Raw genomic sequence first — 25,950 nt, forward strand, 5'->3', positions numbered from 1 at the left:
TCCTCCTACTGGCATCGGAGTCTCAGTTGCACCTCAGATGCATCTCGTGTCAAATAGCATCAAGTGACATATCGCATTTCTATGGAAGGTTTTATCAGTTTTCAAAATTTCTTTGACTGCGTTATTGTACAACTGACTGCAAAAACGTAATTTATAGCTACCAAGTAGTTGTGAAAAGGAGTCAGTTACACTGTCAGGTGTGAGCATTCAGTTGTACCAGCTGCCTTGTGTCACAGTGGTCCTGGATCCCTGAGCCTACAGCCAGAGAGGACGTGGATTATAGTTGATGTCAAACAGACAACAGGTTTTGGAATATTTTGCCATTTGTAGTTAATGGCCATTAGCTTCAGGCTTAATATACATGGCCGGCTCTTTATGCATTCCGAAGTTACAAAGAAGTCGTACAGGAGGGAAAACATCAAATACATTACCTCAAGACATCTTTTTTAAAATCAAAATACAAATTACACGTTTTAGGTTAACTGTCAGTTGAAGTCAATGTTTATTGAAGTTGAACCAGCTAAAAAGTAAACAGTGAATCCTGAAAGACCAAAGAAAATGGCAGCGTCAGAGATGTCAGTGGTTCCAGTCATCTGCAGAATCCTCACGCAGACAGCAGGGAGGTTGCTAAGGTAGCGTAGCGGTCGATAGAGAAGTTTCAGGTGAACTGGTTCCGCATATGGCTGACAGTAACAGTTAAATGATCTGCTCTGTTCATAAAATGCAACGCTGCAATGCTTCATCATTTGTCGCTCTCACCCTAAATTTTGAGTGCCACATGCTTTATGAAAAGGGGGGGGGGGGGATAGTCATTTTTAATGTTAAAATCCCTGCTAGACAGATTCTAATCATACAGATGCTGTGCTTGGAACAATCATTGTGTCAAAGAAAAGCACCATTACCTCGTCTACCTTTAGCCACTAATGAGGTACTGCATCCCACATTTGGAGTATTGGGATCTGGCCACCCTGGTGTACTACAAGAGATTCTGGGTACCAAAAAAAACAACAACAACAACAAAAAAAAAATCAAATGACACAGGAGTCAATGTAAGAAACTTGAAACAATTCGAAAACTTATTCCAACACATCGCAGAGGAAGCTTCAAGTTGTGCAATTTATTAAGTGCCACATGAAATGCGAACATTATGGTGCGTCTCTGAGTACTGCTGTAACTGGGCAAGTGAAGTATCATCATCATCATCATCATCAATTCTGTTCACACTACATGTCCTGTGCATACATTATGCATTTTAAATGGTCTATATGATGGAATATAGCTCACCCACGAAAACATCAAAAATATTTGTATACTGAATTAATCTATAGTCCCTCATAAGCAACACAACAGCAAAAAAAAAAAGTCAGCAAACATGGTTCTTTTTTTAAATTTCTACTAATAAATTCTGCTTACAAATGAAAAGAAATAACTCAAGGGCTTTTGGCCTGACTCTAGCAATAAGTTCACAAATTCCTTTGTGTCTGTAACGACATGGACTGCTGTTTCTTTTTGTGTTTTTTTACTCTCACACACATACACACACGCACACACACACACAGTACATTGTCAAAATGGCATGCAGTGTAGTTCAGATTTGGTCCCTTTGTGTCTGCGAAAGATTGTCCAGATCTTCAGAGTTGTAAATCCTGATGTGATGGCGGCGTCCATGGCAGCTGTGCATCATTAGAGCGAGGAACAACCCAAAGTGACCATGGCGGCCCCGGTTCGCAAACAGTTATAAGACAGGCAAGAAAGTGAATTAGAGTATTGCAAAATATGGTTAAATGTGATCAGAAAAGAAAATCCTCTGCCATATGTCCAAAGTGGTGGTAACTGAGTCTGATGAGGTGGAGCTTCAGGCAGACCAGCAGCACTCGGCATCCAGAGCGGTGCAGCGGTGTGGCGTGGAGACTCACTGGCGAGGGGACATGGTGGATCGGGGTGAACATCCTGGGCCTTGGTACCTCTGATTGGCGTGCTTCTCACAGTACATCACATCTTCAGCCCAAAAGTGACCTCTCATTCGGAGGTTGAGCCCACAATCTGTGCAAGTGTAGCACTCTGGGTGGCGGAAGTGGTCTTCCCCGATGCGAACGGCTTGTGTGCTGTGGAGAGACGTCACACATTCCAACAGTGAACAATGGTTCCCTCACACACTCCAGAGCCACACAAAGCAGGAAGTGAAACTGAATTTTTAAGATTTTTTTTCTTTTTCTTTTCACACGTGTATTAAGTGAGACTTACACAATGCTGGTGCCACACTTCTCACAGGTGTGGTATTTGCTGACACCCGCCACTGTTGCGCTTGGTTTGGGGACATTGGGTGAAAGCTTCCCTGGGAACCTCAGCGCCGCCTCTGGAATCAAACACACGTATACATCAACAGCTGCTGGCGGCTTGCGTCTCTCTTGATCACATCAGCACTGTATTTGTCTTCCGTCTGTCAGTGGACTGTCTCCCGCTCGCAGCGAGCTCTCCACCCGGAGACTTGCTTTATGACACGAGGAACCACACACTGGTCATTTTCACGTCATGAAAGAATGTTTTAGTATCCAGATTTATTTTCCGAACCGTTTAACTGCGATGCATTCCAGGATCTGCTGTCCACAAACACAACTGATGTTAAAATTGTTGACTGCAGCAGATGTACGCCATTAAAATGATTGTTCTTCCATTCTTCCACTGTACGTAACGTGCGTGATTCAGTCAGTCAACCATTGGGTTTTCACCATTTCATATTAAAAAAGGATCTTGTTCTCAATAACAATCATCCCTCGGTCAGCATACCTTGCGCTATTATCTTTTTTGCATGTTATTGATTCGGACTAAGGATAAGGATTGATTGACGAAGAGGTTATTTACTTCTAAAAATTTCATCCACATTTGGAAAAAAATGCAAATCAAAATTTTCCAGAGGTAAAGTGAAATGATCAAATGGTTTAATTGGTCCATTCAATAGTCCCACATCAAAAGACTCCTTAATTTTCTGTGATAAATGAATTAAAGATACAAAAAAAAATTGCATTAACAGTCTAGAAACAGCCAATACTTCACATTTTTAAGTTGAAAAAACAATGAAATAACAGATTATATTCATTTTCTTTTGATTGACTTAATCAACTAATTCTAGCCAAACTTACTAACTATAGAATATGCCTATTTCACTTATGCCTGTGTGTTTGTGAGGTTGTGTCCTTCCAACCTTTCTCGTCGGCCTCCAGGACTTCTTGCAGCATTTTAAAGGTGTTGGACTGACGAGGTGGTGTGCGGGACTCCTTGTTCTCCTGGATCATCTTGTACACCTCTGAGTCCTTGTCGAACTTCTGCATGACAAAGTCGGAGCTCGAACTACTGCGGGACAGAAAATATCACAGGTTAATCACATCCATACATGGAGCTCATTGCAAAATGTACATTTATGGAGAAGCTTGAGAGTCTGGAATCCAGAGGAAATGAGGAAAGAGGCAGCAGCTGGCTATGAGACTTTGACCTCCAAGCATGAAGTCTAGATTGCACACCACAGGCAAGAGGTCGCACATCATACTCTCAACAGGATCCACCGCTTATCCACTTACAGGAGGTGCTGCTCTCACTCACAAACACCCTTCAGGCAAACAAAGAACAAAACTGAAATCCACATAGCCTGGTTTCCCAAATGCTAAGTCTTCTACGCAGCCACGATTGTGTACATGACCGTATACTTTGTACTTTGCCCCGATAGATACTTAACAGCCTCGCGGCACACATACTGTGGCCAAATTTAAAGAGGTTGCTCTGCTTGAGTGAAAATAACTAATAACTTTGTGTCTTGTGGCTGTTATGCAGCTGGTCAGAGACAGACGGGGGCAGGAGGGGAGAGACAGCTTTCACCTCAGGGTAGAATAATATGTCCACTAATGAGGAAATAGGCAAAAAGAACAGTAGCGCATTTTACAAGCGCATTCTTTATTCCTGGTGAGGTGGAGGAGCAGTTACTTTTTTTATAGTTTCTTCCACACTGTGTTTCTAGCTGATTAGCTGTCCGTCCCTGCCCCCGCTGAAGAAACACAAGCCTCCAAATCTCTGCTGACAGACGTATCGCCAAATGAAAGACACACAAACTATCTGCTTTTGTCTGTGTATTTGTCTGGAGGGAGTTGGTGAGTGCTTGCTGTCAGTATGAACCGGTTGGCCCGGTGCACTAGCCGGACCAGGTGTGGTGTGATGCCTATCACCTGCAGCCAGCTGAGCAGAGGATGCAAGAATCAGTCAACTGGCCGCCCCGCCCATCCGCCATCACAGTATTTTGCTGTTCAACTGTGTTATTTAAAGACAGACGATGACCTCAAATGTTGTTCATGGACAAATATACACTCAGCATTTGAACCTGACATGACATCTGATTGTCTTTGCTCGGCACAAGCACCGTGAACTTAAAAAGAAATAAATATTATGAGGGTACGTCAATAATTTCAAGCCTTAGAGAAGGAAATCATTGTAAAATTATTTTGTGGCCAGTAGAGGTGCAGACATTCCTCCGTTTGGTAGCCAACAACCTGATCAACAGAGCTGGATGGGGCAACATGTCATGAGATGGTCTACCAGGAAGAGTCCCAACACAGGAGGCACAACCAGCGACACCGAGATTCTGTTTGCAGTGTAAAATAGTCATCTAACCACCAGACCAGTTGTATGATTAGGATCTTTATAATGGAACCCTTAAACTGGGGAATGCTTATGAAAGGGGTTTGAGCCCCGACCCTTGGCCAGGTTTGTAGGTTTCATGATAAATCACATAGACAAACAATTGAGACACTGTTGTCTTGAATGGCATTTTGTGGCTCACAGGTTGGCATCTTACACGTCCAGGAGGGGTTTTCTACACTTGTGTATATGGGTTAAATGTGTAACGTTCCCGCCTGCGTTACACTTTCCTTGGCTGAAACAGGAGATGGCAAACACACAACAAATATGTGACTCTTTCCTCTGCATCCCTGAACATGCTTCAAATTGAAAACAGACCTCTAAAGCACAACCTCCCAACTCTCCTCATGCTCAGCTCCACCCTCAGCAGCCCATTTCCCCTTTTTGCTTCGCTCAACATCCCCTCTGACATGCAGTCTCAAAACAAATGGAAAGTCTGAACGGGAGGAAAGTGAGGGTCAGCGAGAACAGCGTTCATCTGAACAAGCTGTAGTAGAGCGCAGGAATTTGCAGTGGTAGGTCTGACAATGTGGAAATCATGCTTTTACATGGTCTAACATCTATATCATACCTGCATCTGAGACAAGCCTGTTTCCATACTCATGCTTCACACTAAAGTCTCATGATAACGAGACTCGGAATGTGCACAAGACAAAACATTCAAGATCCCAAACCAGCTTCCTTAATAAAAAACGCTTCCAGAAAACCTCAGCAAGAGAACTCCAAAGGACAAGACTCACCTCAGAACACAAGAGGGAACAAAGAGAGGGAGCTTTTCCAGTCACAGTCCCTGTTTTTCTAACACTGCTCCAGTTAATCTGAACATACACGTGTAAAACATCAACACACACACCAAAATGCAACACACATCACTATCTACACTAGACAAGGCAGGAAAAACAAGAATCTGACTGAAAGGTGTGCCCCTGGGCTGCAACTCATTGGCTGTGTGACATAAATGGGCGGGTAAATGGGGTGTCACTGCGTCTGTGATTGGCTGGGGAGGAGCAGAGAGATGCTTGGTGTGCAGGCTGGGGGCTCCAGGCTGGGGGCTCCAGGCTGGGGCTCCAAGCTGGGGGCCAATTAGGGGGAGAGGTAGAAATCTAACTTTTGGGGGGAATATGGAGTATTTGGCTATGACTGCAGTTGCTGACACGTCGCATCACAAGCCGTGGTTAACCATCCTGCACTGTGGAAACACGAACACCAGGTGCTCCAGCAGAGAGAACGAGCACAAAGTATTATGTGACAGACTTAAGATTTTCATCTTTGTTGAGGCACAAAACTTTATAGTGTCCAAGTCAATCCAAAAAAAAGGTTAAGAGGGCAGCACCTGCACACAAAATGAGTCAAATAATAGAAACCTCACCTCATCAGAGGTGGCCAAGTGGGAAAAGCAAACTACAGCACAGGTGGCGCTCACAGTATTGTGTTTCCTGAAGGCTGAACAAGCTGTCAGCTCAGCCTGCAGCTGCACATCAGCACTGAATTCACAAACTGGCCAACAGTTGGACATGAAATGAGACATTGCTCTCACAGACTTTCCAGCCCACGATGCATTTTTGACAGACAGAATGCAAAGATTAGGGAGGTGCAGATTGTGAAGCTCTGAGCCGACATCGAAATAATGTTTTAAAATAGTTAATTGACAATAGCTTAAACTGATGCTGATGATTTTGAAGTTTTTGTTCAGTTTGTTTTGTGCATTATTTAGTGCCAGGAAACAAAAAACAGCATCATCGTAGAAAATGATAAAGTACATTGAAGTAATAACATAACATCATTAATAATATAATGTTATTTTGAAGTCTGTTGAAGTTAGTTTTGTCAGTAAACAGACATATGGTGGTACACAGCAGCTGATATATTGATGTAACTATTAGAAAATGGTTAAAAACAATTCTAAATACATTTTATGTCTGAATTGTCAAGAGTAAAACTGTGACTATGAGTTTAAAAAAAAACCTTAAATATAACAGCTGTGGCAAACATGAATAAATTACTTGGAGTTTATGTCAGAACTGCCTCAGCTCGATCATAGAGTAAACTCTCTATAAAAGATGACTTCTACAAAACGATAAAATACAGCCTCACGCCTTCAAACACAGCTGAATCAATCATCTCTCAATGAGGGAAACCGCAAAGGTAAGATGTGCCCTTAACCTGAAGCTCCTCTTGTTATTTGTGGTGTACAAACAAGACCTTGTGCTCTTGACTCTGATGACCTCTAGATGGCGCTGGATGATTACCAGTTTATTAACACACACTCTGGGACGTTGGGAGGTTTAGTACAGAGGAAGGAAACCCAACTTTTACCTTAAACCAAAATGGAGTGTGTAAAGTGAAAGTGTTTTACCTGCGACGAGGGGACATGGGTATGTCCTGATCAATGGGGCTGTGGGGCGAGTAGCGTCCCGGCGGGGTCGGGGTCCTGCTGGACACAGAATTGTTTCTGTAGTCTACAGTGGAGTAGTCCTGTGAAGGAAAAACAAGCGACAATGAAAGAGCCAATCTATGAGGCAGAGGCAGAATGCAAAAGCAGGTTTTTTGGATTGCAGCTCCAGCAGGCGGCATGCTGGCACTGAACTAATATAGAGTCTGTATTTCAGGAAGCTCTAAATCTGAGAGGTCTGCACTATGTGACAACCCTGAATAAACTTAAGTCTGACACACCATCATGAAGGATATACATGTATTTAGTCAAGATCAAATCAGGGCCTCAAATAAACTCCAGATGTAGAACCAGCTCACATAGAACACTTGATCAGACCTTTGATTTCACACTGTAAGAGCTTCTCTGGGTTCCAGCGACATGGTTTGATGAATCCTGAATAAACAATATACATTGTCACTGTTTGCCTTTGGTTAACAGAAACCCAACTTCCCAGGCCGCCAGTGTCACACCCAACATTCCTCTATTGCAGATTGGTCACTTTCAGGATTTTGATCTCAATCATCTTTATCGCTGTTCAGTTCCTCTGCTGAGAGACTAAAAGATGTTCAGCGCTGACAAGCGCTGGTCTGATGGGAAAGGCAGAGCCAGCATGTGCTTCAACTGATTCCAGATGTGGCAAAAATCTCATAACCATTATGGTGGTTATAAACTGTCCCTCAACATGACATAAGAGTAAATGTTCCACATGTCAAGAGCCTCGCTCCGCTAAACTGATCACTCACTGTACAAACAGAGTAATTCAGGGAGGAAACTGAAAAAACCACCTCAGGATTTGTCATTAGGCTGCTCTGTATTTTTAACACAAGGGGGCGCTACATAATCACTGTAGGTACACAGAAATTATAGTCAGCAGACCTGCCAGTGACATTCTTTTATTGCAGGCTTCGTAACTGAACCTCGGAGCACACCGTTACAAGATGAGCGAAGGTTGGTTGATTTAAGTGTAATTATGTAATGAGAGTGTGAGTGAGCTACTAGTGAAACTGACCTCAGGCGCATGTTCACTAAACACCCAGCACACCTGCACCAAGTCTGCACAGCACATAACTCAGCCCAGACACTTTAAGTGTCAGGAATCCCAACCAGCAAATAGTTTACAAATCACAACAATGTCTGGGATCTTGACTCCTTCACCCGTAACACTGACCACTTCCTGATCCCTTTGTGTTTACTAGATGCACTGCTGCAAAATTCAAACTCAGTAACTTTTAAACACAAACTAGCCTCCAAACAGTCTCAACATTTCCAGTGTGTGTAGGAAACAAGGCTGTTATTTTAGGTCTGTGCACAGTCCAGGAAAACTTTCAAATCAAACAGCCCACAAACGACTCAAGACTAAAGCGTTTGCCATTGAACACCAGCTGACATCGGTGTTAGGAGAAATACCTCTTTGAACCAGTCGTTATCTAAAAGTTGGGGCAGATGCTGGGACTCGGAATTGACACAGTGGCAGTGATGGAGTCAAAGATTTGTGTGTCCAATGCCAGCACCCGCTTCCAATTCAGAAACCCTTTGAACAATGTCTCTGTTCTCAATTGAGTCCAATTTTCCTCTTCTTTTCCCTTAGTGAGTAGGCAGATTAGTGGTGCGTGCCAGGAAGCCTTTACCAGAAATGATCATTGGGACGTCTCCCTGAGATTCCTCCCAGGATAAACCCGGTGTAATAACAGCAGGCTCATAACATCACATATTCCATCATCATCAGTACACGAATAGACATCCTCTCCTGCTGTGAACCAATCTCAGGGGCATATAGAACCAGCTTGGTATACATGCTTTAGGAATTCCTTCAGGAAGACCCTGTGAAGCCCCGCAGTTCATGCACATGAAGCCACACTAATGCAAACCAAGCCTACGTTATATAAGTGTCTGGCTACCGAATGCGAACCCTCTTGCTATCCAGCAGCAGAAGAATTTACATACAAGATCCCAACTCTGATCTACAAGACTCAAGAGGAATGCATTGAAGTTAAGAAAACAGAAAGATGGAGAGGGGGAGAAACAGCTGCCGATGCCAGCCTTTTATAGCAGTAACCATGGTACAGCTGCTAACTGCTTCGCACTGGATCACCCAAAACTTTTGTTTTAGAAGCATCACTGCTCCATTGTAGGCTTCCAAACATTACACATGGTTGATCTCAGACAAACAATGAGCAATGGCAGTGCCAACAATGCCCCCATGTCTCATGCACCAACAAACTTAGGGAGGGGCGGATGAGAGATGAGGAGAGCCTATTATTTTGTCTTGGGTAGGAGTACGGTGAAAGATGGGGGAGACCACTGAAGGAAAGCCATAAGCCAGTTCTTCTGCTGGTTACTGCGGCTGGCCAGAGAAGGAAGCGCTGATTGAGGCTGCACTGACCTGTAATCAGGAGTTCATAGTCAGCACACCCCAGATCATTAGGCCAAGTCTGCCAAAAACTAAAACTTTAGTGAGCACTGGCACTCTCCCTGAATACAGTATTTTCTCTCAAAGTCAGTGCAGTCTCAGCTATTTCATGGGAGGAATTTCCGTTTTCATATGTGTTGGCTGGTTTGGTTTGAAGTGGGTGAGGTTCACTTGGAGAAAAGGTAATGGCACATACTTATGAGCACCAGTCGCAGCTGAGTAACATTTGACTCAAGATGTCAGTCATGGGTATGTTTAATAATGTTTCCAGGCCACTGTCAATCTCATCTGTGCCCACACATTCCTGATGAATTACTTAACACTTTAATTAAACAATCCCTGGTAAAATCAACCGAGGCAAACAGAAAACTGAGCGAGCTGTTCTTGAACCATTTCAGAGAGTAGACATGTTTTGAAAGTTATTCACCTCAGTTTTTTCTCTTTGAGTGCTACTGAACTGAGTAATACAAGTCTGAATAATCTTTAATAGAGGATGCTTCCTTCTGCTTGCTGACTATATATGGGGCTTTTTGGCTATCAGACTGGTTGTCTGACAGAGGTCTTGATTGTACTTCCTGTTGTGAATTTATCTTGGAATGGTTTGCATCAATCAAATCAAAACAAACTTGGGTCTCTGACAACATGTTGCGCAAGTGCCCACTGAAACACAGCAGTTTTGTGCAAAGCATCTGGCCCTCTGAATTCAAAAACATACCTTGGAATCTATTTTTTTCAAACTTAAGAGTTTAAGCGAACCTGGTGCCATGAGGGGGTGTAGCAGTAGCGAGCGAGTACAGCGCCAACCGACAATTTAAGAGACATGCTGGTGACAGATTAAAGTACCCATGCGTGTTAGCCTTCTCACTAGCGTGTCCATCTGAAATGCTGTGGTTGTGAGTCTGAATCCAATACTCTGTTTGTCTACACAATACATGTTACAATTGTATTGTCACCATCCTCAGTTTTATGTAGAAAAAATAGCAGAGCCAAATATAATAATAACAATAATAATAATAATAACGAAGATGTAAAAGTGACATTGAGGATGGGGGATGAGTGGTGGTCATAGACCTCCTGTCTCCAGGGATAATAGGTTCCCCCTATTCAAAACATCGCTTACATACCTTAATTACCATGGTTGTAACACTCCTTATAATATCCAACACTCAATAGTCTGCAGCCAAGTATTGATATTTTTGTCAGAAAGCACAGGATGGATTCAATTTAAGAGGGAGATTACTGTGTGAGGATGAGTTAAACAGACATGACACTTGGTGCAGAATTGACCTTGTAGCGAACGGTTTCATCTGTTGTCATATTCTGTGTATCATATCAGACCCAGATGAAACTGTGGTGTCCTCAGATATGACCTCACTGTTTACATCCCAACCATGGGGTTAGTGGAATGGCCTTTGTTTAAAAGTGTTTGTTCAATAAACCTGATATAATCTAATTTAAGTAAACGAATTACTGCAGGATTTGTTGATGTTTAAGAGGAGTTTGTGCAGGATGGCTGAAGGGTGAAAAATCCAAGAGAATCACTCTGAAACACAAACAAGCCTCTGTGTACACGGATGGCCACATCAAGACACAAACAAACAGAAAATGGCAAACTGAAGTGAGGGCAGCTGTTTCAGATCAGGGCTCATGGGAGACATTGGGGACAGTGCCAGTGGAGGAGCCTTCAGTCTGGCTCCAAGCAAGCCACTCTGCATCATCATCATTACCACCCTGCAGCTTCAATTACAGGGCATGGGCCAGCAACGCACAGTACAGATGCCTAGAGGAGCTTTTATTTTGGGAAGGTTGGCGCTACTATAAGAAAATGCTATAACTACTCGTTTACTGTCTCCACCACATACATGACTGCAGTAACAACAATGGGTCGAGGGGGACACCAGACGTCCTGGGCTGAGTAATAATCATAGCCGTGCCTAACGTTTCCTCTCCTGAAGTGAGCATTGGTGGAGGTCCTGAGGAAACCTGAGGCTGGCGTTAACCTACTCGTTATCCACTATCACTGACAGACGCGGCCTTGTAATTATGTCTAACCGATGGTGCATTGTGTCTTCACGTTCTCCAACACAACACAATATATGGCAAAACACAGAGTTTGTATTGGAATGGATAATATGTCATTAACATTCTTCGTGCCCTTTATTGCCTCATATTCCACTGTGGTTACTTAATGAGGGTTTGAGGCGTCAGACTTCAGTGCTGATAACAATAATGATGATAACTCTCTATAATATGTTTAAAAGCTGACAATGGCTCACCTCCGCACTGCACCATCATGTTAGAATTCACCAGGAAACCATAACCACTACAGTCCATCCATCGTTGTCTTCCGCTTATTCCTTACTAGTAAGGGTCGCGGGGCTGGAGCCTATCCCAGCATCTACGGGCGAGAGGCGGGGTTCACCCTGGACAGGTTGCCAGTCCATCACAGGGCCAACATACAGAGACGAACAACCACTGGCTACGGTCAATTTAGAGAATCCAATCAGCCTAGTCCCCAAAGAACATGTCTTTGGACGGTGGGAGGAAGCTGGAGTACCCGGAGAGAACCCACGCAGGCACGGGGAGAACATGCAAACTCCACACAGAAAGATCCCGCACCCGAGCTGGGACTCGAACCCGGAACCTTCTTGCTGTGAGGCCACAGTGCTAACCACTGCACCACCGTGCAGCCCAACCACTACAGTCAAATCAGTCAAAATATTATTCAGATTGCAATACGTCCAAGCGCAGTATCTAAATCATGGGAGCTGCAAGTTTTTGAAGAATGTAAAAAGTGTCACAATATGAAATGATAAATGAAGCCTTGCCTTCCAGGTTGGACTACAAATCATATTCTCCAGACATAAAGAAACATGCTTGGTTAGTAAAAAAAACCAGCAAAAAACACATAATCTTTTTTACATTAAAATTCAAAAATCATCATCACAATGGCTTTGGATTCGCTTAAATGACTGGACAATGTTTTCTTTGTAAAATGCCAGAAAATGGTAAAACATCCACCTTATAATTATCCAGAACCACATGGAAGTAGGGTTGCAATGGTATGATAATTTTCACAGAAAGTATAACAATTTCACAGTATCAAAAGTATTAGTATCAGTTACAATGAGTCTTAAAGTGTTTAATTCAATATGTATACATGACTAATCTATACTCTTTTTTTTTTTTTTTAAATGGTGGATCAAAGTTAGAGTCGACCCATTTGATTGCACAGTAAGCTCTAGAAGTCGAGCACCATCCTTTCAACCCTCAACGATGTTTCTACATATACTGGTGGCTACATTCTTGGCTGAGGCGTACATAGAGCTGCATTCATTAACATGGAATGAAGTGTCAGATCTCGGTGATGCTAGTGCTAATACCTTCACCGCTGCCACACACCATCAGGCTACACCAGATACAAACCAAGTGTGTAAGATAAGAGGCCAAATGAGCAGCAGAGACAACAGGATGGTGAGGAGCAGGATTCACTCGGGGCACAGTTGCCACTGTCAGCTTTAACTTTGTGACTGTGACACCACCGCTTCCATTTTCCAAAAATAACTGAATGTCAGAGAAACTGTAAAGTACATCACAAGAGTCAGCAGTGCCATCACAAGGGGATGCTACAGGGCATGTTTCACAAAAAGAGATTCAGGTAACCCTTTTTTATCTACCATTCATCACGCCTGAAGCTCAGCACTAATAAGCCCAAACCTGAATGTGTGTGAATTGTGAGGAAGGGAATGTGAATACAGTGAATACTTTCAGACCCCTTAAACCAAAAGCTGTCTCATGTGATCGTAGAGTAGGTGGTCTGAAGGAGGCACCCCACACTGCCACCAAAAGTGAGAGCGCCAGTCAGGAATGAATATGAGTCAGTGTTAATTTGGCTGCAACAAGAAATACATTTTTCAACACGATTAAATTCCCCACAAGGCTCCACTTGGAACAGTACATGAAGGTCATTAGGCATCTGGAGTTGATTATGGTTGGACTAAATTGCTGGACTTCAAGATACTTTTAATTTATGGTCACACGCATCCCTCTTGTCATATACATCAATAGTGGGGTTTCCATTCAATGGTATATCAAATTTTAACGTTTTCAGAAAATCTGCAAAAGAAAATGCAAATGTATGCATGTTTCTATTCACTACTGTTATGCTAACATAATTTGTGGGTCCAGCAGGACAAGTGCTGAGTTTCACTCCTCTCTTTAGAGCAAGATTCTTTCATTTCCTTATTCATTCAGTGAATATCAAAGCTCAGATGGAAATGTATTAATTAGCAGTAGGAATACTGACTAAATATTTCATTAAGCAAGAACCATCAGCATTCAAATCTAATAGCGTAAAGCCCAGTGTAAAAATCAAAGCATTTTTTTTTTCCTTTTTGTAAACAGAATTTAACATCTAAATTTATTCGCCAAAGGTGTTTCTATCTCAACGGAACTGCAGTAACCTTTTCTGAACAAAGCAAAAACCACCACAAGTGTGAATGTGTTTGTGAGATTGAGATCAATTTATAAATGCCACCGTTTCCTTTAACTTTTTCTAATGCAATACTTCAAAATGCACATGACAATATATGAATGGAAACACAGCTTAAGAGGACTGTCCTACTAAAAAAATAAAATAATGTCCTCAGGCTAGAGGGGTTGGATACTTTCTCACTTTGACCAGCTCATTTGGGATAAAAAGTCTCTGCAGACAGATAAAGCTCAGCACAGGCACTGAATTGGTCTGACAGGATCACAACTGCGGTAATTAGATGTGGCCTTCGTCATGCACACCCACAAAACCATTTGGTCTGTCTCATCCTGTGGATCCACAGAGTTTTGCAACCGCATAACTCAGAGCGCTGAAACACCTTTGCACAGAAATATTTCAGTATGGCGTTTACTGTTGAGCCTGCATGTGCACTGAACGGTTACAGCATTGTTTAAATCACTACAAATGTACAACTTTTGTTTGTGCAAAACTCGATTCAAACTCAAAATTAAAAACCAACAGTAACCTCAAAGCATCCACAAACTGATACTAGCAGGATCTTTGAGCGCTGGTTCATCTCAAAGTCTGCTGTATAGTAACATTAAGTTTTGGATGTTTGTGAATGAAAACTATAGATCCAAATTGTTCAACTGTAATGACTTATGTCGCTGACTCCATGGTGAACTTGAAATGAAAACATTACAGGTACAAGACAGCTTTGCATGTTGGCAGCGTCTTGGTGGCAATTCACACAAAGCAATCAGAAATGTTCTAGGATTTTATTATGGCAATAGAAGCAGTAGAGCAAAGTTCTATGGATTCATTCTTTGGTATTTTTAGTAGTTGGTTGCTGGCAGTTCCAGCAATATTGACTTTTTTGCAGTATAATATGATGGAGCAGCTCATTTCTATGGGGATTTCCCTGAATGGCTAAAATACAATTACCAAAATGCCTTCAAGACATGAATTCATGATGTATGAAACCTTCAGACTGTTAAGTGCTGATGCGTCTTTTACCAGCTCAGCAATTATGATTCATCGCCAACAAACACTGTCATAGTTACCATTACCTAAAACATAGGTTATATCCTGTGTAAAAGTAGGTGAATATATGCTGACAGGTCTGTTTTTGCTGGCATGAATACACTGAGGGGCAGTTATATGCTTCGTTCCCTTGACAACAACTTTTGGAATGTTGACATACCGCACAACCACCTTCGTAAACAGAACCAACTTGTAAAAAGACCCATCTCTCCAAGCCAACATTTCCCCATAAAACCTGCAGGGCCTAGTGTCCCCATGAGTGCACCCGGAGGCCTAGAAAGCACGGGGAATCAAAAGTGCCCCAGTTTGCTTTTCCACTCCAGGGGAAAGAAAAACAGGCACGCTGATCAATCAGTGAGGATGATGAGAGGCATGCTGCCTGCGCAGAGGCCACAATGGACCCCAAGCTTAACGGCTATGGGTCCACGTGAAAAGGCCTTGCACTGTCCAGTTAGAGAGCTCACTGTGCAAAGAAGGAGAAAACATCCCTCCACCGTGGCCACCGCCAGCACCGCTCCTGACACTGGCTCGGCTTAGCACAGCTCCGAACTGCCAAACTAAACAACTGCCCAACTCATGTCAGACCTAAAATAGTACATCATTCCCAAGCATCATCATCAAGGAAAAGACATACTTTCTCTGCTCTTTGGTTTTGAGGCGAAAGGTCAGGTAAATTCATCTTTAAAAGTCTTCTAGTAACCTCAATATTTCTACCAATAGTATGTGCCATATAAATTCGCATTTGGCTCAATTTTAAAAAACACAAATTTAGTTCTATTCATATATGCCAAATCTGAATTTCTGCTCCAAAGGAATGACCACAACTTTGCACTCCTATCAACCACAACCTCCAGAATAGAGCAAATCTACTGGTGTGTAGTGAGGAGAGTGGCGGACAGAAAGATTTATGGGACAGAGGATGCGTGTGGATATTTATCCTGCCTTCTCTGTCGAAAAATCTTCAACATCCATTCCAACAGATTTAGCTAGAAACCTTTGGTCTGCACGAGCCCAACACCAAGAATCATCATGCACTAGGAAGGATATTTATAAAGCAGCCATCCTGTCCCAGCACAGGATCCGGCAGCCCAGTAAGGCAACCCTCAGGAACCTCAAAGTCCAAATGCAAACCAAGACATGGTTCCGGGCCTAATGGCTCAGTGGTGTGTCGTGTCTTGTGAAAGGCAGCTTGGTTTTGGCACAGTTCATTGCAGCAGAGATCCTGTTGTGGTCACTTCTTGATGATATAAACAGATGCTCTGAATCATTACATTGGCCGGCCAGTTCACATACAGTCGCATACTGGTCTGGAGAATTTGATTTACAATGTCTTTTGGTCCTTATGTCATGGCGGTGAACTAGTAGATACTAGAGTTGTCATCCTCAAAGTCAAGATTCCAGTCCAGATCAGGATCAAAACCACAGCTGTCTCTGGACTCTGAGCCAATTGTACTTCTCAGAATAGATTTGCAGCACATCATCGCAACACAACAAGTACAATTCAAACAGCTGGACTGTGAGGCCGCTCTGCTTTACTGCAGTCACATTTCTACCAACCTGCTCTCTATAAATAAAAAGGAAGAGTAAGGCAAGTCTTTGTTGAAATTGTTTCAAAGTTGGACTTAATGGACCGTTCTCTGAAGTGAAACAGCTTCACTACATTCCAAGCTCTCTTTGCATTTGTCTCTGCTTTACAGACGGCCAGCGATCAGCGTTGGTCATTAGGGTGGGACTGCTGCTCCAGGATACTTCAGCAGACTGAAGTTCACTTTCATTATTCATTACACCCACCTTTAGTGTTCTTAGTCACAATACCTTGTGTAGATTTTCTAAAAAAATACTCTATCAAATTACAAAAATGTGTTATACAAGTTTACAATATATATAAATGTCAGTGTGCATGTGCAATGTCTGTGGTTAATCTGTTATACAAGGTACAGTACCCATATTAAACAAATACTTCTACTGTATGTTATCATAAACGTCTTGTGCGTTGTGCTGCAGGCAGTTTGACTTGGCTACAAAGGACACTGCTGTTCTTCACAGACGTCTAGGCTTTTCAAAATGGTGTGATGGCTGAAGTACAGTTAGGGAATGTCAGCAAGCTCCCTGGTGTCCACTACCCTCCACCCTCACCCCCCTTGCTTCCAGCTCCCATCGCACAACGACAGGCCTTGTGATTCGAGGGAAAAAGCAGCACCAGCCTTCCACGGCCTCTGCCATCACTGCCACTATTGTACACAGGCATTTTCTCAGGACACCCAACACCCTAGAAAACAGGGGATCCTGTTGCGCATCTCTCTCTCCTCCCTAAAGGAGCCAAAACAAGTGTGGAAAAACCTTTTAGGAGCTTTTCAGAGCGGCTGATCACCTGATACAGCAGCACTCTGCACCTCTCAGCCAGGACAGAGGCCCTTGTCATGGAAGGTCTGTATCTCAGCGTTCACTCGGCGGCTGTGTTCCTGCCAGCCCAAGTAGCATAATGTACACACTGCCCAAGGCAGGCCTCTTCCTCGCCATTTCCCCACTGGGGTATTTGAAAGATTGTAACTCACTAATCACAGCACTGAGGAGGGAGGCTCATCACCACTGTAAAACCGCTCTTGACATCCTTTGTAGGAAGGGGTCAGCGAAATCCCAAACCTCAGCTATCAGCAAAAAACGGGCAAAAAGTCAAGATGCAGTCACCATGAGTTATAAAGAATCCTACAGCTTTTCTCAAGAAAAATGCCATCCAAGGCTAAGGGTTGGCTCGACATCCATGTTAGCCCGAGGCAATGCTCGTGTTGATTTTGACAGCTCTGCCACAGCAGAATCCCCACCACCACAGGTCTGCATAAAGATGTAATCACTTAAATTAAGCAACAATCTCTCCGCCATTTGTTTGTTCAGTAACACAAACCCAAGTTGCTCTGAAGATTCTGACTATATTTTATTTGTTGCAACTATAATTTCACAACAAAAGGAGAATATGGCACATTGTCAATTACACAGCTTACATGACCAAGCCGGAATCAAACATCATTATTACACCCCAGTACGAAAATGTCCTGGTTCATTTGGTTTCAAAATCAACACTGCATTTCTTTGCATAAGCCTGAATCCCGGGCCAATCCTAGTGCTCCAATGGTATGCAGGGCGTGTCTTACCAAGAAAAACAGTGGGATCTTAAAGCAGTGGACACAGCAACATCTCAAGCTGCAGTCTGCCTAAAAATCCAAAACTTGTTATTAACTCAAATCTCCTGATTGAGCAGCGGAAGAGGCAAAAAAGGGCCAAGTTGATATTGGAGTAGAGGGGGATCGAAGGAATGTGAAAGCTCTCAGAGGACAGAGAACCAACACAACAACCAGAGAGAAGGTGATTTTAAAAATGGTATGGCAGAATGGGCGGCTTCATAAATACCACAAACATGTGAGTCTGTCCCAGACAGACGGCCATGACAGCAGCGAGCTCATTCCTCGGGGCAGACTGACGGCGCTCTCTGCCACAACACAAGTCCTAATGTGCTTTTTGTAGGCCAGTACGGAAGTTTATTTCACTATGGTTGGCTGGCCGCAGCTTCACAGTAACTCCACAATGGGTTGTCGATCATGGCTTGGATTGATGCAGAACACATTAGCGTCCGTATTTAAACAAAGGCTTACAATGCCCTCAATGAGAAATGATTCAAGAAACCTGTCATGTAATAGCCAGATATTTATCAATACACATACTATCGAGATTAATTTAGCATTCATTAAATTGGGGGACACACGAGGCTTTTCTTAAAAAACATGTAAAATTGAAGCAGCAGCAGCTTTAATACTTTCCTCTTTTGACTGTGGCAGGGGGCATCCCAACTATCCCATAATACAACTTAACATTTTGTTAAAGCCGTTCTGTCTGATAAATCCTCAAATCATGCAACCATCAAGTTTGTCTCACAAACTTTTTGCAAGAGATTTCACTTCAAGATCATCACAGATGTTTTCTCAGAGATAATACCAATACCGAGCCAGAGCAGCTATAGCATTACTGGATTCAGTAGCGCTCTTCATGACAGGTATATTGGTCATGTAAAACCAGTGGAGGGCACCTTTAATAAAAAAAAAAAAATTCATCCCTCTTCAAAAGGCTCATTTCCCTCAGATAAGCATTAAAAAAGCCATTACATTGACGTATGATTATAACCTAAATGTCAGAATGACTATTTTTTTCACCATGAAATGACAAACCGCTACTTCTCTAGCTTTAGTCTCATGTAGAGACAGCACCATCGTCTCACTCTGGGGCGTCCTAGTGGACATCACCTATGACATTTAGGTCAGTTGGACCGTCTTGAACTGATTCATATCTCCTTACAGACATCCTGCAAAGTCTCCAAACAGCCCTAAAACAACTTGGAAGTAGACAGTATGCCATGTGGTTTTGCAATCACAGGGGTTCCATATTGCATTCCTGATGACTCTATTTTGCTGGGAACAGATTCTATGGCAGTCATGACTGGAAAGATATTGAAAAGTAATAACACTGTCATCAAAAGGCCGGTATGAAGTACAAAGGGGGGTCTCTGACAGAAGCCACTGCTCTCAGAGACGGGACCCTGCTGTGAGTGACAGTGCATCTGAATCCCACTTAACATGTAAACACCAAGAATCCCAAACCCGAAGAGAAACTTTAAAAACGGAACTTCTCAGCCAGCAACCTCATGGAAGGAACGCTCGACTGTTTTGAAGTTCAAAACCTCTGCATATTTATCTAACTTTATGTGATGTCCACAAGAGTTATAAAAATGACTGGAATTCCTTGTGCCATTACCAGGGTCTTGTATGTTTTTCCTGCTCTGTCATCTCGACGACTCTGTTTTCAGTGGGACCCATGCTTGAGACTGAGCATGTAGTCATAGCTGAAATAGCTGATGATGAACTTTCCCACAACATTTTCTCCCTTAAACTCACTGAAGTCTCTCCAGACGCCTGATCTCCCTCTTGGTTTTGTTGCTGGAATGGTAAATAAGCAGGCCATATTTTAGTGGCACTCGCACGATAACCCCACATCTTTATTTGACCGCTTTTCATATTTTACTACTCACTGAGACTGTCTCCTTTCAGACAGCTCAAGGTGAAGGCCATTCATTTGATGAAATGTCCTGAAATAGGATGTGTCTGCAGCAGCTTTTGACTGCTGTTCATCTGAATGTCAGATATTTTAAAGACTGACCTTTGGCGTTTATCCACTCCCAGCTATGAAAATGTCAAACCCCCTCTGTATCCTGCTGTTACTGTGAAGTCCACATATAATACAGTGGGGTGTGCGAACCTTTGTAGGGCATCTTCTGTGACACCACAGAGTTACAATTCAGGAGGAAAAGCCAAGACCTCAGACATGTTATTCTTACAGGCCGGGGCAGTGCAGTCAAAATAAATACATCTCAGAGAGCGCTACAGACGGCAGGATGAACGCTCTCAACTGCACTGTCTGAGCGAACTACAACATGGGACAGACATATACTTTATAAGGGCACATAACATTTATCTAAACATCTGCAAGTGTTTGTTCTGTGTACTGAACTACTTATGAGTTCCAAATAGTATGTGTGATATGATACACAGGAAGTCATGCAACTGTCATCATATATCATCCGAGGTATGAAGTTAATTGATTTTTACAGCAGTGATGGTGCGACAGGGGCAAACTCAAACTTTCTCTCTGTTTTGTGTCGGGAGGAGGCCGTAATTTCAGGCTCACTGAAAACCAACTGTCCCAAACTAATTAAAGAAATTTTATAGCTGGAATTCAGCTGTTTTTCTTTTACAGGGTGGACAGCTGTTGACATCTGAACATTTCTGCTTCAAAAGCTGTAGTTACATAGGAATGGGGGGGGGGGGATTTGTCTGGTTTATTAACCAAACAAAACAACAGAAACCAACCTGTGAAAGTGGCCGAGACAGCCGGTGACTCTTCTCCTCTGGAGACCACGAACGCAGCTGGACACTGAAACATAAGACAACAGAATGTCAGCAACACAAGCACAAGTAGGATTTTTGGGGAGGCTTCAGGACGATATCACATTACAGAACCCTCCGAGTGTTTGTTAAATAATTTCGATACCATTTCGATGGTACAGTACACTGACTTCCGATAAGCAGAGTGGCGCCTTTTTCATTCCACCTCTGAGCTCTGTAAGCTACATGTCTTTTTGTAGTACATAACTTTAGCTGACTGGACACAAAACTCAACTCAGCACAGAATTGATGTCAGAGGCAAAAGAACAGGAAAGCCGCTCGCGGAGGAAGTGCAGGAGAGAACGAGAAACCAGACCCATGCCTACTGCTGGTCACTCAGTAACAGTCACGCTAATTGCTAGTAAGATCATTTTAACATGCGAGCATCTGCTGTTAGTCCAAATCGAAGTGCCGTGATAATAAAACATCAGGATGAGGGATGTCAAAGTGGAATCAAAAGTGGCTTTTTTTTGTTTTGTTCAATTTTTTACTTTGCTTTACACATTTATTTCACTTGGTTGTTGTCAAACTAAATTGTCGGACTTTAAATCAAGTTGTGAAAATGAGAAGTACCAGAGTCTCACGACTCAGGTCAGGATGTGCCAGCGTGGTGCATCTCAACACTAGAATCACAAGAGTGGAATGATACTACCACTTTAATATCTGTGGAGGAGGCCTTTAAAACAATACTGTCCTTGTAAAATTGTCTACGATGTGATTTTTGATTATTCTTTTCAGGTATTTACAAAAGAATTAAATCACAATATAAAAAGGTATTTGGATGTTGCAACAAACATCATATCATAATATGGGATTTAATCCATAATTACATTTTAATGTGATATTACATCATAGATTAAGTGCACCATAGATTTGATTAAGTTAACACTGATCATCAATTATTAAAACGTAAAACAGCGATTAACTTATTATCGTAAAATAGAAATAATGTTTAACAAACAAAGCAAAATGATAGGTGGAATTGCAATGACATAATTATGAATGGAAATCAGGAGGTGAAGGGCATGAAGCTGCTCGAGTCCAGGTGAGGGCAACATTTGGGTTTCAACTGTGACCTGCTAAGTTGTCCCGGAGAGTCGACACATATTTGCGCACGCAGAAAGCGTGGTGAACGTTCCACATTCTGTCCTTTGTTAACGTGAATGCAAACTGTGGAATGTGATATCCTGTGCATATCCTTTGTTACTACAGTACAATCCCATGGCTCCACTTGCTGTTATTCTCACACCTATTGACTCGGGGACTGTTGTTGAGTCAAGAGAGCACTTGTTGCAGCTCTTTGTCCAGTTTTAAGCCCATTTGAGCTGTGAAAGAACAGGTTTCTACAAAAGACTCAACTATCCATCTGAATTGTTGAGCTTCAAAATGTCTTCGCCATTATCTAACAACCTGTTCATGATGTGAAGAATGTCTGATCTGAATCTGATCCTTCAGGCTGATTGTCCCAACTAACGATTACAAGGAACCAGATCAGATGCATGACTTCGGAGAGGAAAATCTTTCTGAATGGTTGTAATCATTATCTCTTGTTATAACACTGGAAACAATGCAGGTGGACAAGCTGCCCCTGCAGTTTTTTTTTTTTTTTAAATCTGTATGGCAATATGTATTTTCAACCAGAAAAAGGCTGAATATTTTGAATATACTCTCAGTATTACAGCTTGTTCAGCATGGTACCTGGTTGTATCGCAAACATCTAGTGAAGACAGCGAGATACTATATCCTCCAGTCATGATGAATGTTCCTGGCTATCACTCAACGCTTGCATCAAGGAGAAAGAAGCTCAGTAAATTTGGAATGCTGATGCTGACTGTGAGACAAGTACACAGGGGTCAAGTGCCTTGAGACAAAGTTCAGCATCAAAATAGATACAACAAAAGTATGCAATACATTTCCTACTCTTACAAGATGATAGCACAAATCAATGGTCACTTCTTCTACAATACAACATTGAATTAGGGGAAAAAATTTTTTTTTAATAATTTGTATAATTTTCCCTCTGACAGTGACAGTAATCCCCCCCAAAAAAACGCACATTTCTGGGATGACTAGAATTAACTTACTGGTGGGTTTTTATTCTTCAAGGGCTAAAATCAAGCATTTAAGAGGTGCTTGCGAGTAGATTTAAAATATCTAGATTACTGCAGAAGGCTGGTATCTGCCTCTAAAAATCTTCTGGTCTCAATGCTCATCACATGATCTGCTCAGAAAAGGTGAAACACTGATGTCACGTCAGTGCAGGTCATGTGAACTACCTCCTGTTGGCTGGTGTCAGCTGCTCCTTCTTGCCATCAGGGCTGGCAGGAGGATGTGGTGAGTAAGGTCCAGGGGACAGTGATGCAGGGCTGGAAATGGTGTACTCTCTGTAGTTCTGGTTCTCATCCCGGCTCACTATTACCGCTTCCTGCAAAACAGCAGAGGAATGTATTTACATTTGTTTTGGCTGAGAGAAATTCAGCACATGGTACAAAGAGTAAATAGTGTACGCTGGTACAGAGCTACTGACTGTATTCAGCAAAGAAGCTCAGTTTAACAAAATCAAGGTACTAAATCACTACACTTAACTTTCTCGAAGTAACGTACAGATGTGGGATACTTGTGAAACTAGAAAAAAAACAACTTGCGAACAATGGTTTGTACAAGAGTGCATTTTCAACTTCGTAGATGTATTGAGCTCTGACCTGGAAGCGTCCGGTGAGTTGTTCAGGGGTGCTGATGCCGTTCGTCTGTCCAGGGCTGAGGGTTTCAGGCCTTGAGAGGCAGACAAACACCGAAAATCAACACCAATAATATCTGACTTCACCTGGAGTTTCAATCTCAAATTATGAGGAATGCTTTATAATGTCTGATCATCACTGCATCACAACAGGAAACTGCACAGAGGGTAGACCATAAGTAGGGCATTTCCGCAGCTGCCTTGTATCATCGAATCAAACACCAGTGCATTTTCCTCTTTGTTGCGGTCCATTTGGGCAGGTACGAAACTAGCAATGGCACTCAGGTGCATTCCTGTAACCAGATGTGCAGAGCATGCAAACTGCTGCAGCTTGCGCAATAGGAAAAAACTGTATATATGTAAAAACTTTGTAGAATGTATGTCCACAGGACCCTCTTCCTGAATTTACCGTCTTGCTCCCACCCAAGACACATCTGACCAATAAACAGAGGGAATGTTCTAGCGGTCTGGTATGACGCATTTTGGTTCGCTCAGATTTTTCTCTGTGTGAAAATAAACTAACCAAGGGGAAAATCCTCCAAATTTACAAACTCATCAACTCAGACCAGAGAAAAACAGGCTGTAGGCCTAAAAATACCTTCAGATTGGTTTGAATTACTTTCTGAAAAAAAAAAGACAATTCAAGTATTTCATACCATATTTAAGGAAACAAATATATTTGGTGAGGGGAATATGTTTTACATGGTAATCAGTTTAAGGAGCGAACATGAATATTTACTGAGGAAGACAAGTTTTACAGTTTGTGTCTCCATGTAGAGAATATTCTCCTGATGAGTCTCATCTTTCAAGCGTTTTGCTGCACTTTAAAATGGAAAAAAAAAACCATTCAGTAAGCAATGAATTTGGTGGGGAAAAATTGGTAGTAAAGGTGCCAATACAAACACTCGGTCGTAGCAGCAACAGCACCCCCCACCCCCCCAGCTGCAAGACCAGAGGCTGGCTGTCTCTTGGTTGAGCCCAGGGTAATGAGGCACACAGGAAGGCCTGGATGCCTGTGGTAAATCACCCAGAAACAGCACCTAGGCCTAGGCTCCAAATACTGTGTGCAGGAGGGATGTCAAGAAAAAAACGAAAGAGGATACTGCTGCCATTAAGGGGTTTCTTCCCATAGGGAAGATACTTGGCGAGCCTATAAATTTAATTGCTTTGAATTAGGAACTGTGTGGCTAAGAAAAGTTCCCTGTGATTTAAACTTCCTTTTCTACATGTACAAATGCCAGAGGAAGTTATGATTTACAGACAATCAGATATATTATAGGTCAGTGATCACATCCGTGTGGAGCTATAACCAATGACCTCTCGCTACAGGTCTTCTTTACAGAGGTAGACAGATAAATGCTTCAGGCAAAAATGCTGAGTGAGACTTTACACCACAGTGATGAGAAACCAACATAAATCAGCTCTTGCTTACACGAAGTGTGCATCGCCATCATCAAGAGGCCTGGACATAACCTGCCTGAGGCAGATTCCTCAGACGTGTGCATTTTAAGAATTCCTCTCCTTTCTGACAACTGAAATAATAAAACACTAAATACTCAGTTCAAGGGGATTCAAATCCATGATAAACAAGGACATGTTGTCCTGTTTTTTTATGCTGTGTGCTTTGGACCAGTTCTGGCTGGTATCTACAAAGTCTCTCTCAAGGCTTGTGCTTTTTTGGAGGGTGTAGAAGTTAATCAAGGGTCCACATTAGCTGGTGTCATGGAAGAAAAGATAGTCACTGGCAAATATGTGATGTGAAAACATGTTTTTAGTCTTAAAACTCAGCTCTGCTTCTCAAAGTAATGAGCCAGGTTGTGATTGATTGATATATTGCATTTCAAACATGTATTTACCTATTACTCTGTGTGACATTTTTAGCTATACAACAATAAAGGAAAATAAACCAGCACCACAAATTCAATAAAGAAATTCTCATCAACACCACAAATTAAATATTACATTGGAAGAAAAAACCAACCGTAATCCCATCTGCAGGCTGCCAGTTCCTACAGGGCTAATTTCTGGTTCCTCTTCGTTTCCAAGTAAACACCTCAGACTAATCTGGAAACCAGGGGATCTATTTCGTGCTGCTTACGCTCTGCTTCACTGCACTGACACATCGATCAAATACATCCCCAGATCGCTGATCCTCTATTAGTT

The 25,950-nt window shown here is 42.4% G+C and overlaps 1 protein-coding gene across 2 annotated transcripts in view; it reads right to left on the minus strand.

Annotated features, from left to right (window-relative positions):
- Window positions 1-1,102: 1,102 nt before the first annotated feature.
- Window positions 1,103-25,950, minus strand: part of pdlim2 (PDZ and LIM domain 2 (mystique)) — a 37,957-nt gene continuing 13,109 nt past the window's right edge. For both annotated transcript variants that reach the window (XM_086207183.1, XM_086207184.1), the window contains exons 4-10: window positions 23,753-23,822; window positions 23,327-23,475; window positions 20,976-21,039; window positions 7,040-7,158; window positions 3,203-3,351; window positions 2,245-2,356; window positions 1,103-2,105 (exon numbers count right to left, since the gene is read on the minus strand). In XM_086207183.1, the coding sequence (XP_086063309.1) occupies window positions 1,913-2,105; window positions 2,245-2,356; window positions 3,203-3,351; window positions 7,040-7,158; window positions 20,976-21,039; window positions 23,327-23,475; window positions 23,753-23,822 (856 nt within the window). In that variant the 3' untranslated portion in view covers window positions 1,103-1,912. The remainder of the gene's footprint in view (window positions 2,106-2,244; window positions 2,357-3,202; window positions 3,352-7,039; window positions 7,159-20,975; window positions 21,040-23,326; window positions 23,476-23,752; window positions 23,823-25,950) is intronic.

This window comes from Aulostomus chinensis, chromosome 6 (assembly GCF_037954235.1).
Source record: "Aulostomus chinensis isolate RoL2024-O1b breed Wild chromosome 6, RoL_Achi_v1.0, whole genome shotgun sequence".
Taxonomy (NCBI): domain Eukaryota; kingdom Metazoa; phylum Chordata; class Actinopteri; order Syngnathiformes; family Aulostomidae; genus Aulostomus; species Aulostomus chinensis.